Raw genomic sequence first — 12,513 nt, forward strand, 5'->3', positions numbered from 1 at the left:
GAAAGAGAATATAAATTCTGACTGCCTTTTCAGGCAAAATTTTACTGAAACTAGAATATTTGTATACACAAGGACTTACAGACACAACAGCAACAAACTTTTAACTCTTGTGTGGCAATTTCAAAATCTTTTGGTGAGAAAGGATGAGGTTGCACGCTGAAGCAATCCATGGGAACACAAATAGCTCAGTTTCCACTCTCTTCAATGAGTTCAAAACACTCTAGTTGATGCCACTTTCAAGGGTGGGAATCAAACATCAATCACATCATTTACTTGGTTATACAAGCAGGGCTCTTACTTGTATTTTCAAACACAGCTAAGCCAGTAACATATCACTCTCATTAAAATTCCAAGAACATTTACTAATATGTATGTATCAGTCTTTTAAGTATCTTATTTTTCTTAAAAAGGCCTCCACATTTAAAATACTACTAATAAAACACACTTTGAAAAGTAGAATATATATATATGCTTTACTGCACTAAAATTGATTCCTTCCCAAGTTTTGCACTCTTGTTCATCTGCTCTTACCAGACATAAAAGACAAGTGAAATCCTAAGAACATCACATTATGTGTATTCTGGGTGCTTTAGTATGCTTAAGTCTAGATGCATCCTGCAGCTCTTGCAGGCCATTTTCGGATGAGTGCAACCTAGTACATGGGCCAAAAGACAGCCACTCTGTATTCGAATACTTACCCTATGTGGGAAAAAAAAGGGAAGGAAAACTGCGGGGTGGGAGAGAGGTATAATGCAGATTCCACCTGTCTGGAAGTCCACGTTCCCATTAATACAAACAAATCAAAGCTAACTTCTCTGTGACTGTCTTGACAAGTTTTTGAAGGATAAAGAATTTTTAAAGAATGTTCTCTAGAGTTCACTGTATAAAGGTATGTGAAAGCTTCTTCATTGTGCACAGAAACAGCTAAAGGCTCTCTTTTATGCAAATGTCTGATTCCCAGGTTTACTTTTTCTAACTTGAATTCCAGACCTCCATGGTGCTTCACTTTCACAGTAGTTAAACAAGTGTGCAGCTTTATAACAGAGTCAAGAAAAAAAAACCAAACAAAACACATTACTACATCCATCTTATATCATATCCAGTTTATTTAATACTATAGCAGTAAATACAGTTAAAAGTTCTCAAATCTGGCAATGCCAGAGCTGGCGAGATGCAGTTACCTGACAGATCTGACACTATTTGTAGTTTTGGAATTCCGTGTGCTGGAAAGCTGAAGGGCATACATGAGTACTCTTCAAGTTCAGCCTCATAGATATCAACAGTTAAATACACTACTCCTGATATGGCAGAGTGGCATCTACATAGAGGTAAAGCAACACTGTGCCTTGTCAACATTGAGAACCATATTCCAATATTTGTGATCTTAAAACAAGTTAAATAAACAGTATTTTCTCCTTAAAAAAAAGGAAGTGATCTTTGGTCATTGCTTATTAAAAATGCTTTAGTTTTAATTTACACAGGTAATAAGATTATATAACATTTTCATGTTATCCTATGAGAGTGGACATTTGAAAATCACTATTCTGCTGTGGCTGAAAAGTAGTCTTACTAGATTCAATGCAGGTAAAATCTCAGAGTGGAGGCAGGCTTCACCTCAGCAACTCAAAGACTGAACCCCAGCTGACCTCTGGAATGGTTAAGAGGCAGTAATTCATCTTCAAATCACTTCTCTTCCTTTCATACTTTCTGTATGAGCAGAGCACTTTCAAATACACTAGGGTAAGCCCTTATTTAGTTAAGTCTACAGTAAGAGCTCTGAATGTCAGTTGACGACATATTTAGACCCTTCTGATGTTTAACATCCATATTTGAAAAGTCTAGCTGGCATATTCCTTAGTGCTCTCTCAAGTGGTATTTCAATACCATAGTGATAAACAGTTGCAGAAACGCCGGTCCTTAGGAAACACTCTGTGCAAGTTAGGGGCACAGATCTTGCCAGCAGGCTGATCTTTAAATCCAGACAGACATCCGAAAGAAATTGCACTCTTTACCAGTCCATGTGCTTTTCAAACTTCTGCTCCTATCTAATGTGGAACACACACATACATCCACCCTACAGGTAAGGAAACTTTGTCACAGCCCACAAAAACTGCTCTGTGAAAGGCTTCAGCCCAATATGTTACACTGTCCCGACTTTGCCAAAACTGTCCAACACTCACTAACATACCACTAACATATCAGTTCCCACCCTCATCAACCCATTCTACTTTCTTTTATCACTCAGAAAAGATACCGAGACCAAAGATAATACTGTTTTATCCATTTCCCTAATTCTGGTGCCTCTGCAAGACAGCTTTGCAGGTAAATACCTTTTGTTGACTTGGTGTCTAAGAATTTAATTCATATGAATTTCAGCAGATGTTAAGCACCTATTGGCACAAAAGGATCTGAGCCATCCTTCCTGGATTTAAATACAAATACGTCACCACACAGAGCAGCAGTATTTTGCCTTTTTTTTAGGGCAAGTGTCCTTGAACAAAAGAAAAACAACTACTACTCAGAATTACGAAGCAAGATCTTGATCAGCAAGTCTGAGTTTATTGGAAAAAATATTTTTCCTTCAGTCACATCTACAAGCTCTATCCAAAACTAGAACACTCCTCTGAAGAGAGAAAGAGCGGAACATCCTAAGACTTTAAGTGACGTAGCCCTAATGCAGTAAATATGTAGTAGAAATGGAAATAGGTCAGGTCTAAATCTAGACCCTGCCCACTTCACCATACTTTCTCCTGCCTTTGGTGCCTGTCTTACTCCTCCAGACACTGATCTTTGGAGGAAACTGCCTGAATCCCAAGAGCTGCCTGTGCTCCACCGTTTCAGCTTGCTCCTGCTTCAAGAATAACCATCTTTACACAGATTTCCTTCTCTTCCCAAACACATTGTTGATTAACTTGACCATTGACTTTGATCCACTTGGTCGTCTCTTTTCCTTTACTTTGACATTTGAGGTGATATTCCTCAGAACTTTCATGAACATTGCCACAACCTCCTGATAATGTTCTGCTGCAGACAGTTCACAGAATTGGCACTTGTTATCCATTGCCAGCTTCTGTCCTTCATCCCAACCAACTTCTCTCATGTGGCATAAATCCCGTTTATTACCAACCAAAACCACTGATGATTCAACCATTCTGAAATTAAGGAGATTCTGATTAGAGAAAAGCTATGTTACAATGCTGTGCTACGTACTGTGCTATATACAGTGTGTCTGAAATATACGTATGTACAGGATAAAAGGCCTTGCAAAAAACCTCAAACAACAAACCAACCCCCAAAACCACCAGGCAGATCAATAGCTTTCCATTGGCCGTAGTCAAACGTCAAAGGATTTTTCAGACAAGCTACTGTCTATCAGTAACGTTTTTATTTTAATTCCTCTACTTGGTGAAGTCATGTATTTTTCATCTACTGAAGCTTCCATACTCTGTACAGCTAAGTATATTGCCACCTCCTGTACTTCATGAAGAAGCAAGCTGATCATTATCTCTGTTTGCAGATAACAGAATAGTCTAAGAGATACTTAAGTGTCAGTGGCACAATTCAGAATAACAGAGGAATCTTAATTCCAACCTTTTGCCAAGATTACTCTTTCCAGAGAAATCTTAAGAAAGGTCAGCAATAAAACAGACAGAAAAGGGTTAATTTATTTTTTTTTTACTCAGCTTCTGATATAAAGAAAGGATTTCACACTCATTTATTTGGAAAGCACCTCAACTGACTGAAGCAGGGGTACACATCACCACATGTACCCAGACTGGCAGTTCTGGTGTTCTTTTGGCAGTAGTTTGTTTCTTACTATATGGTCATCCACACGCACAACTAATGCCAAGGTCACTGCTAAAGGCAGTTTAGGAGACATCCAAGTATTTGATTCAATTATAGTGGGAACTGCTTTCTCCAGCCCCCACATTGGTGCATCTCTACTGGTAAAAGAGAGAGAGTATAAGCCTAGGTCGATTACGACAGCCTTTTACCCATGCAAATCACAACAATGGCCATTATTTAAATAGTAGTGCTGTAAGAAATACAAACAAAAATCCTGATGTACTTGGCTTTGAATACAGCGAAAGAGTTTGCGATTTGCAACACAGTTTACCTTCAGGTACCTTATTGTTGGTATTGTGTCATGCCACTAGGATGCTGCTGGATTTTAATTGCTATTAGGATGCCTGCAGTTCACAAATGTTCTCAGCTGTTTCATATGTTTGCTGAAGGAAACAAAAATAATGCCACTTACTTTTTACAAGCTCCTATGTGAGATTCTTGGATCCTGTACAGCAATGCTTTTGCAAATGCAAATGATGCTCTGTCACTGATGTCATAAACAATGATAAATCCATCAGCCCAGTGGAGCTCATCTGTGAGGGAGAGCTTCCCCCGCTGTGGCTGAAAGAAGTTCAAATCGCATGCAAAAAGAACGTTACTGTTGTCACTTCGGAGACTTTTCTTCGTTACTGTGAATGTAAGAATGTTGTATCTTTAATTGAAAAAATATATTAATAAGCCTCGGTTCTGACATTGAATTCAGGTGAGTTCTAATCTAAAAGCCTAATAAATAACTATTACTACAGATGGCATTTTGGATCATGGAAATACATCATGAAACACTTACACTTTGTTTAAGCAGTAAAACTGCATAACCTGTACAGCCATTGTTTATGCTGAATATTCTGCAGAGTTTCACAAGAATGAAGCATACAGGAACCATCACTATTTGTGTAGCTCTTGTTTAGAGCTGTTTTGCATGTTCCTAATATTCTGACTACAGTAAGCTTAACCTGTTAAAAATTCTTTGCTCCCACACGCTTCTCTCTAAAGTCTGAAGCAGTATTTACCCACAGGATGAATTTCTACAGGGCTACAAAAACCCCAATCTTATTTCAATCTGAGTTGACTTTAATAAAACAAGTGACAGAAGTCACTCAAGTGGTAACAGGGTTATAGCAATCCTTGAGTCCCTTCACCTCAAGAAAACTGTTACACTTAGTGCTGTAGAAAGCAACAGCTGTAAACTATCCCATTAAGCCAAGAAATGCAATTTCAAAACTATTTTAAATTAGCTTATCTCTGCAGCTGATTTGGCTGCAGCTCACAAGAACATGTGACCCAAGATAGGTAGAATACTGGAAGCTGATGAGAAGGTAAAAAAAAAAAAAAAAATTGACTTTTGCTCTGTGGAAACACTATTTTGAATAATAATTTGAGGACTGCTTAAGTTATTCCCTCACTAGTTTAGTATTTCTTTCCTTGTAATGTATAACTTCCACTGACATCCAACCCTGGTTGTCTTGATTACCTCAGCATCAGGGCAGCACTGTAGCACCATAAACAGCTGGACTGGAAAGGCAGTAACTTGCCATGAGGGATGGTAACTGAATGCTAGCAGTGAAAGGGAATGCACAAGAAAGAAAAGATGAAGCAAGTTTCCAGAAATGTCTGAAGACTTTAGTGCCTTTAATGCAACAGGTTTTTTTTTTAATGTTGCGACTGTGCAGCAGGTTTAGAGGCAGGGAAGGTGACTTGTGTGTGTCACAGTTGTTTTCCCAGACTGATAAAGTGACAGTGAGCTTTGCAAAACAAGGATCCAGCTACTTGAGGGAAGCCTCAAAGAACCAGAAGATTTCGGGAAGCAGAAACAAAACTGGCAACTTTTCCTTCCTCTAATTTCCTCTTGGGACCTGCTTTCCACCTCCAGCTCCCATGGGGTATGGAGGTCCTATACCCCATGGCTTTCCTTGGATCCGCTTTTGGGAATATAAGTCTTAATTCCAGGCCTATCTACTTTGACCATTTCTGCAGACATTTGACAAACTGCTTGCTTTACGAACTAAATTTCATCAACTTCAGGCATCTGAATGAACTGCACACAATCCTATAACTTATCTCTGTACTTATCTATATAATGCAGAGTGGGAAATATTATTTGCTAGCAATATTCCAAAATGTAAAAACATTTATAGAATCTAAGCAATGAAGGGTTTCTTCCATTAAGTGGGAAATCACTCAGTAGTTCTGAGCAGCAACAACTGTAAGATTTCAGTCTTAAAAAAAAAAACCCTGGGCCCTTTGGACCCTTTTTTACCATTACACAGGTAATGGTAAAACCATTTCTTCACCCTCTAAAATTCTTACCTGTGAACAAGGGTCATACATTTCCAACTGTATTTGCCTCCCATCCAAGCATAAATGTTTAGTGTAGATGCATTCTAAAAGTTACATGGTATACAAAGAAAACCAGCATTAGTGACTGGGAATGGTAGTGATAGAAAAGACAACAAAGGTGAGATTTGATAATACTGAGGGAACCTTTACTTTCTTTATTGTTTGATTTTAAGGGGTTTGAGGTTTTTTGTTTGTGTTTTGGGGTAGTTGTTTGTTTTGTTCAGGTTTTCGGGGGGGTTATTCAGTGTTTTGCTTTGGGTTTGGTTTTATTTTGATAGGCTTTTTATGGGTTGGGTTTGGAGGGGCAGTTCAGGTCTCTCGTTGTTTGGGGGGATTTTGTGCATGTGTGTGGTGTTCCCATCAAAGTGCTAGTGCAATGAATATTTTTAGGGCCTGGTTTTCCTCTTCTAAAATGGAAGCAAAAGGGATGCACGGTGCTCAGAAACAGCTAAATACTAATGACTACTAGGCTTGATACCAGGGTTCATGATTATGAAAGCACTAAGCCAGACTGCTTATAAATTCTATTTATCATAAAATTACTTTCATGCAAAATCCAACATTTTTACCAAATAATCTGGTGCTTTAAGAGTTCTTATACTAGGCAGCATTAGACCAATAGTATTTACAGCATCATATCCCTAGTCTAAGTCCTGAGATATTTCTGAGGCACAAGTTCTCAGATTTAGGACTCTCCACCAGCACTAGCAATCCTGACAAATCTCCTGTAAACAGACCACCACTACAAGTTTTAAGCAGCTGGTCTTTTTTAGTCAATCATAACCAACTTGTGTTCATACTACTGGTCGCCAACAGTCTACAGCATAATTCCTCAGAGACTGAACAGACACAAGTGTTGGCACTACTGGAAATACATTTGAAACTGTAATGATGGCATAGATAAAGGTTACAGTCTCTGAAACTCAGCATCTTCAGGTCAGCATCACATTCAACTTCAGCACTCTTCACAAACATCTTAAGAGTTTATCTGATGATGGACTATCCATCCTAAGCATCTCAGGATTGGAGAGGGGCCAATTTAGACTAGACACAAGGAAGAATTTCTTCACAGGTTACCCAGGGAAACTGTGGATGCCCCATCCCTAGAGGTGTTCAAGGCCAGGTTGGATGGGGTCTTGGGCAGCCTGATCTAGTGGGAGGTGTCCCTGCCCATGGCAGGGGGGTTGGAATTAGATGATCTTAGAGGTCCCTTCCAACCCAAACCATTCTCAGGGTATAAAATCTGCAGCCAGTGGTTTCCATAATTAAACATTTTTTAATTAAACTTTAACTCCACTAACAGTGGGATGATATGTGTTTTATCACACATTCTCACTTTCCTCCTCCTTCCTTCACTCTAGAAACAGGGCTAAACTTATGCTGCTTCTTGTTAAGCTTTGTTTAACAAGTACTTGTTAACAAATGAAAATATTCTGGAGGGAGTTGACACACCTTTTCTGACACTTGCAGTAAAGAGGCTCAGAACAGGGAAAATTGTCTTTAGTTGTAGGTGACTTAGAATACATGAAGAGCACAACACGACTTACAAGTGACAGCTTAAACCTATGTAAGCCGTGTGGGACACAAACCATCTTTTCAGTTTGTGTTTGTATAGTAACAAGTATCTGTAGAAGACTTATGTACAACTGTTACTCTACTTTCAGACTAAGTTCATTTGGATATATTCAATATAATTCACCTTAGTACTGCAATTCTTTTTTATTTATGGATCATGGAAAGCTACACTGGTTTTCATAACCTGAAGTAGATAGCAAACTCCTTTCCTTTTCATGTTTTGGGGACTTCTCATGCTCCATCAGCTGGAGTGGCACACACCTCCAAAGGTGATTGTGTATCAGTTAAATGGTGCACTTCTACCCTGCATGTGAAAGTTCAAGTCCTGCTCTGCCATCTTCCAAGATCTTAGAAGCATCTTAAGGATCAGTAATGTTTGTTCTGACAGGGATAAGAAATTCTATCCTCAGGATGGCAAAGCTTTCCACAAAGCTATCAAATCAGTGCATCCCTGCAAATGCAGAGGGCTTTGCATTATGCTTTGATTAACCAGCAGTGCCTGATAAACAATCTGTTTCACCTCTCCTCTAGAGCTAAGAAGGGGATACTCAACAGACCAGGTGCTGGAATTTGTTCTTTTTTTTTTTTTTAATCTATTTCTTTACTCTCTCCTTTATCTCTTCTCCGATTGAGCTTGCTATCATCTACCCATGTTTTGCACATGCAGCCCGGTTATCTTCCCTTTGTAAGCCCCTTCACAGCTGCTTTGCAACAAGCTCCTTGCCAGCCCATGTGCCCGGGTGTTCTACTGCAGTTCCAAGCAATCTCTCTGCAGATATCTGGCTTGCCTTTCCTCATCTTCAAAGCTTATACTTAATCACAAGCCCTTGCTGATAAGCAAGCAAAAACTTAAATCCTTCCATGAAGTTCTCTGAAACTGCATTTCTACACAATTTCTTGCTTAAATAAATGTCTGAAGTGTCGCATCCCACGCTCCCTGAGGAGCCCACATCACATAGCCCCAAGGAGGTTCCACATAGTGACACCACACTACCCCCCTAAACCCTTTCCCTACTGTCAGACCAGCTTCCACGGGCCCCTCCCCAGCCCCTGCGCCACTCCTAACCCCCACGCCCCCTCCTCATCCCCTTGTGACCCTTTCCCTTCCCAGCTCTTTCCCAACCCCTTACAACCCCTTTCCCCAACCCCTTTCCCAACCCCTTACAACCCCTTCCCCATCCCCTTGCGGCCCCTGTCCCCATCCCTTCCCCATCCCCTTGCGGCCCCTGTCCCCATCCCCTCCCCATCCCCTTGCGGCCCCTGTCCCCATCCCCTCCCCATCCCCTTGCGGCCCCTGTCCCCATCCCCTCCCCATCCCCTTGCGGCCCCTGTCCCCATCCCCTCCCCATCCCCTTGCGGCCCCTGTCCCCATCCCCTCCCCATCCCCTTGCGGCCCCTGTCCCCATCCCTTCCCCATCCCCTTGCGGCCCCTGTCCCCATCCCTTCCCCATCCCCTTGCGGCCCCTGTCCCCATCCCTTCCCCATCCCCTTGCGGCCCCTGTCCCCATCCCTTCCTCATCCCTTCCCCATCACCATCCCTTCCCCATCCCCTTGCGGCCCCTGTCTCCACCCCTTCCCCATCCCCTTGCGACCCCTGTCCCCATCCCTTCCCCATTCCCTTGAGGCCCCTGTCCCCATCCCTTCCCTGTCCCCATCCCTTCCTCATCCCCTTGCGACCCCTGTCCCTTACCCCATCCCTTCCCCATCCCCTTGTGACCCCTGTCCCCATCCCTTCCCCATCCCCTTGCGACCCCTTTCCCTTACCCCATCCCTTCTCCAATCCCTTGCAACCCCTTCCCTGTCCCCATCCCCTTGCGACCCCTTTCCCTTTCCCCATCCTCATTCCCTTGCACGTCTCCCCTCCTTCCCTCATCGCCCACGGCCCCTTTTCCTTCCCAATCTCCTTGCGCACTCCCCTCCTGTTTCCCCATCCCCTTGCGACCCCTTTGCCTTCCCCTTCCCCTTGCGCCCCCCCCGCCCCTCCCTTTCCCCCCCGCCCTCCGCTCTCACCGGCGCCGGACGCGTACTCCCCGATGAACCGCCGGGTCAGGAACCGCACGGCCAGCGCTGCGGGAAGGAAGCAGACGCCGGGTTTATCGGGTCCCCACCGCCCCGCTCCCTAGATTCGAGCAAGCGCTCCCGGAGCCGCCTCTTACCCGACTTGCCGGCCCCGCTGCCGCCCAGCAGAGCGAGCTTCACCCCGGCCATCCCGACCCGGCACCGCGCCCGCCGTCCCCATCGCTTTATAGTCACGGCCCCTCCGGCGACACCGCCCCGCCGCCTCGCCCCCTCCCCGCTCCCAGGCGCCTTTCCCCGCCCCACCGGCTTCCAGCCCACGGGACGAGAGGTTTCGTCTTCTTCGCCTCCGTCTCCGGTCCCGAGCGGCGCTCCCAGCGCCTTCGCTCCCCGGCGAGACTGGGTGGCGGGTCCCTCGCCGCCTTCTCCTGCCCTTCCCGGGCCCCGCCGCTCGCAAAACTACGGGGAAAAGGGGAAAGGAGGAAGTGGGGGGAGAAGGAGAGAAGGAAAAATGGAAAAGACATTCTCCTGCTACCAGGGGTTGTTGATTTGGTTTCGCTGTAAGCTTGTTTGCGGGCTGCCGTCCTTGTGTACCGGGAACGTGAAAGTGAAGGAACTCGTGATTCTTTTAAGCGCTTCGGTGGTAACTTGCTAAAAATAGGTGGTGAGCGCCACTTCGGTGTTCTCCGCCTCAGTTTTCAAAACTCTCATCACTCGCTAAACCTCTAGTCTTGCGAAAACTTAAGGCGGGCGCGCCTTCTTCTGTGAATGAAGGCTTTTAATGCGTTTAAATGTAAAGTTCCGTGGTGGGTGGCGCTTATCTGAGGTTTTACAGCGCTGCTCTGGAGCTGGGACAGATGTGACAGATGTGGAAGGTGAGGCACAAAGGGCTAAAGCCGCAGAAAAAAGCACCCTGGGTTTACTGTGTGCCTCACTTCGTTTTGAGGCTCTTCAAGTGCACTCTAATGGCTATTGAGCTCTGAAAGTGCACGGGATATTTGGGTGCTGGGTATAGTTCGTTTTAGTTAGTTCACTCTGAACAGGAAACTGCTCTAGCATGCAGGCACTTGTATCCTTACTCTGTTAATGTTTATTTTATTTGATTTACGTAAGCTGAATACGTTTATTTATTTTGATATTTTTACTCTCCCCTGATGAAACTGTTATACGTTTTATAGATGCTTCAATAAAGTACTGCTTCAGTATCCTTGCTAGTGCATATTACCACATTTATGTGAGCTCAAAGAAAAAAAAAGAGGCAGACCAAGTATTTGAAAATATGTTGGTTACAGCTGAAGAAAATGCTTAATGGAGGAAAACAAGTTTTAAGAATAAACATGCAGGTGCGACTATGCTCCAAAGTCCCTAACTGGCACAACTTGGTATTTAACTATTTAATGCACATTTAAACCACTACACGGGAAAGTCTAAAACTGCTTATCCACGTGCACCCATTATCAAGTGGCAACTTTTGCAAGTAGCTTAAATAAATGGTTCTGATATTCCTTTCAAGCAAAGGTGTGAGGTTTGAACCTGGCATTCTGACACCTTGAGAATGTACTTTCATTTCTGTTGAAGTATGCAGATTATCACTATGCCATGGAAAGGCTGTTTAATGTAGTTATGTAGTTTTAATCCCTATAAATAGTCCATAGTACAGGAGAACAGTGGTAAACTCCTAAAAAGGAGTGTGCTCAAGATGTACTCTTCAAGTTGGCTTTTTCTGCTTTTTCTCCTCCCTGATTGGTTTGGTTTTGGGTTTTTTTTCCCACTCTTTGCTGATTGGTTTGTTTTGTTTTGTTTTTTTTTTCCACTCTTTGCTCATTCATGGCCATGTTGGCTTATGATAGTCCTGTCATTCCTGCCCCTGTGGCATGGTGGGCTGGCACAGCTCTTTGCGCAGGTGTGTTGGGAAACAATCCCATTGTTTCATCTCAGTAAATTTGGTTATATAGCCATAGTGGAGATTTCTCAGTAACTGAGGAAAGACTCAAGTGTGTTTCAGACACTCTTACAGCCAAGTGAGTGCAAGCAAAGTCAGAACGTGAGAGACTTCACTGTACAGGAAACTTGGGCATTGATATTAAGGATGTAGCAGCTTGTTCCAAATCAAATACTGCAGTACTGAATGTTCTACTTGGGATGTAAATTGTCCGAATTCTTATCTTACCCCCTTGCCAAAGTTAAAAACAGAATCCTGCTCTCTTCTTCCTGTTGCTGGGACTTAACTACATGAACACTTGTCTCACTTAGACAGCAGATGTGATAACCAAGTTAGGGTGTTCCCTCTGATAAAGAATATATTGCATAGAACTTCTGTTTCTTTTAGTAATAGAAAAAAGTTTCTTAACATGACTGAGCCAGTTTGTTGTATATATTATGTATACATATTCCTTAAAGCATTACAGAAATTAGGTTTTAATTGAAGATTAAACAATGTAGACATTTCTTTTCCGATAGACTCTCTTTTACTTTGCAGAACTAAATAGTTGGACTTGTTGATCCAATGGGTCTTTTCCAACCTAGTGATTCTATGATTCTATGAATCTAAATGGAATTGAGAAAGTTATTAATGGAAGAAATTCCTGGATATTCAGTCTAAAATAGTTAATTTTAGTCTTGCTTATAAACTTTTCTGTCCCTTTTCTGTTATTATTGCTGCAATTGTATTTTAAAAGTGTATATACATAGGGGTTTTTTATTTCCTTCACACATGGAGGGCAAATCTCAAATTTCTTT

General features: G+C 42.7%; 1 protein-coding gene across 1 annotated transcript; it reads right to left on the reverse strand.

Moving 5' to 3' along the window:
* Positions 1-1,088: 1,088 nt before the first annotated feature.
* Positions 1,089-10,017, reverse strand: RERGL (RERG like). Its single transcript, XM_069861939.1, has 5 exons — positions 9,915-10,017; positions 9,769-9,825; positions 6,154-6,227; positions 4,259-4,407; positions 1,089-3,152 (listed from the first exon to the last, which is right to left on the reverse strand). The coding sequence occupies exons 1-5, from the start codon at positions 9,964-9,966 to the stop codon at positions 2,870-2,872; spliced, it is 615 nt and encodes a 204-aa protein (XP_069718040.1). The 5' UTR covers positions 9,967-10,017; the 3' UTR covers positions 1,089-2,869.
* Positions 10,018-12,513: the final 2,496 nt, after the last annotated feature.

This window comes from Phaenicophaeus curvirostris, chromosome 1, assembly GCF_032191515.1.
Source record: "Phaenicophaeus curvirostris isolate KB17595 chromosome 1, BPBGC_Pcur_1.0, whole genome shotgun sequence".
NCBI classification, from domain to species: Eukaryota; Metazoa; Chordata; class Aves; order Cuculiformes; family Cuculidae; genus Phaenicophaeus; species Phaenicophaeus curvirostris.

Excerpts from the sequence above, each read along its gene's own strand:
- RERGL (XM_069861939.1), bottom strand. The coding sequence starts at position 9,966 with ATGGCCGGGGTGAAGCTCGCTCTGCTGGGCGGCAGCGGGGCCGGCAAG. Across the intron at positions 6,228-9,768 it reads GGAGTACGCGTCCGGCGCCG|AATGCATCTACACTAAACAT; the intron begins GTGAGAGCGGAG and ends TGTAACTTTTAG. Across the intron at positions 3,153-4,258 it reads CACATAGGAGCTTGTAAAAA|AATGGTTGAATCATCAGTGG; the intron begins GTAAGTGGCATT and ends CCTTAATTTCAG.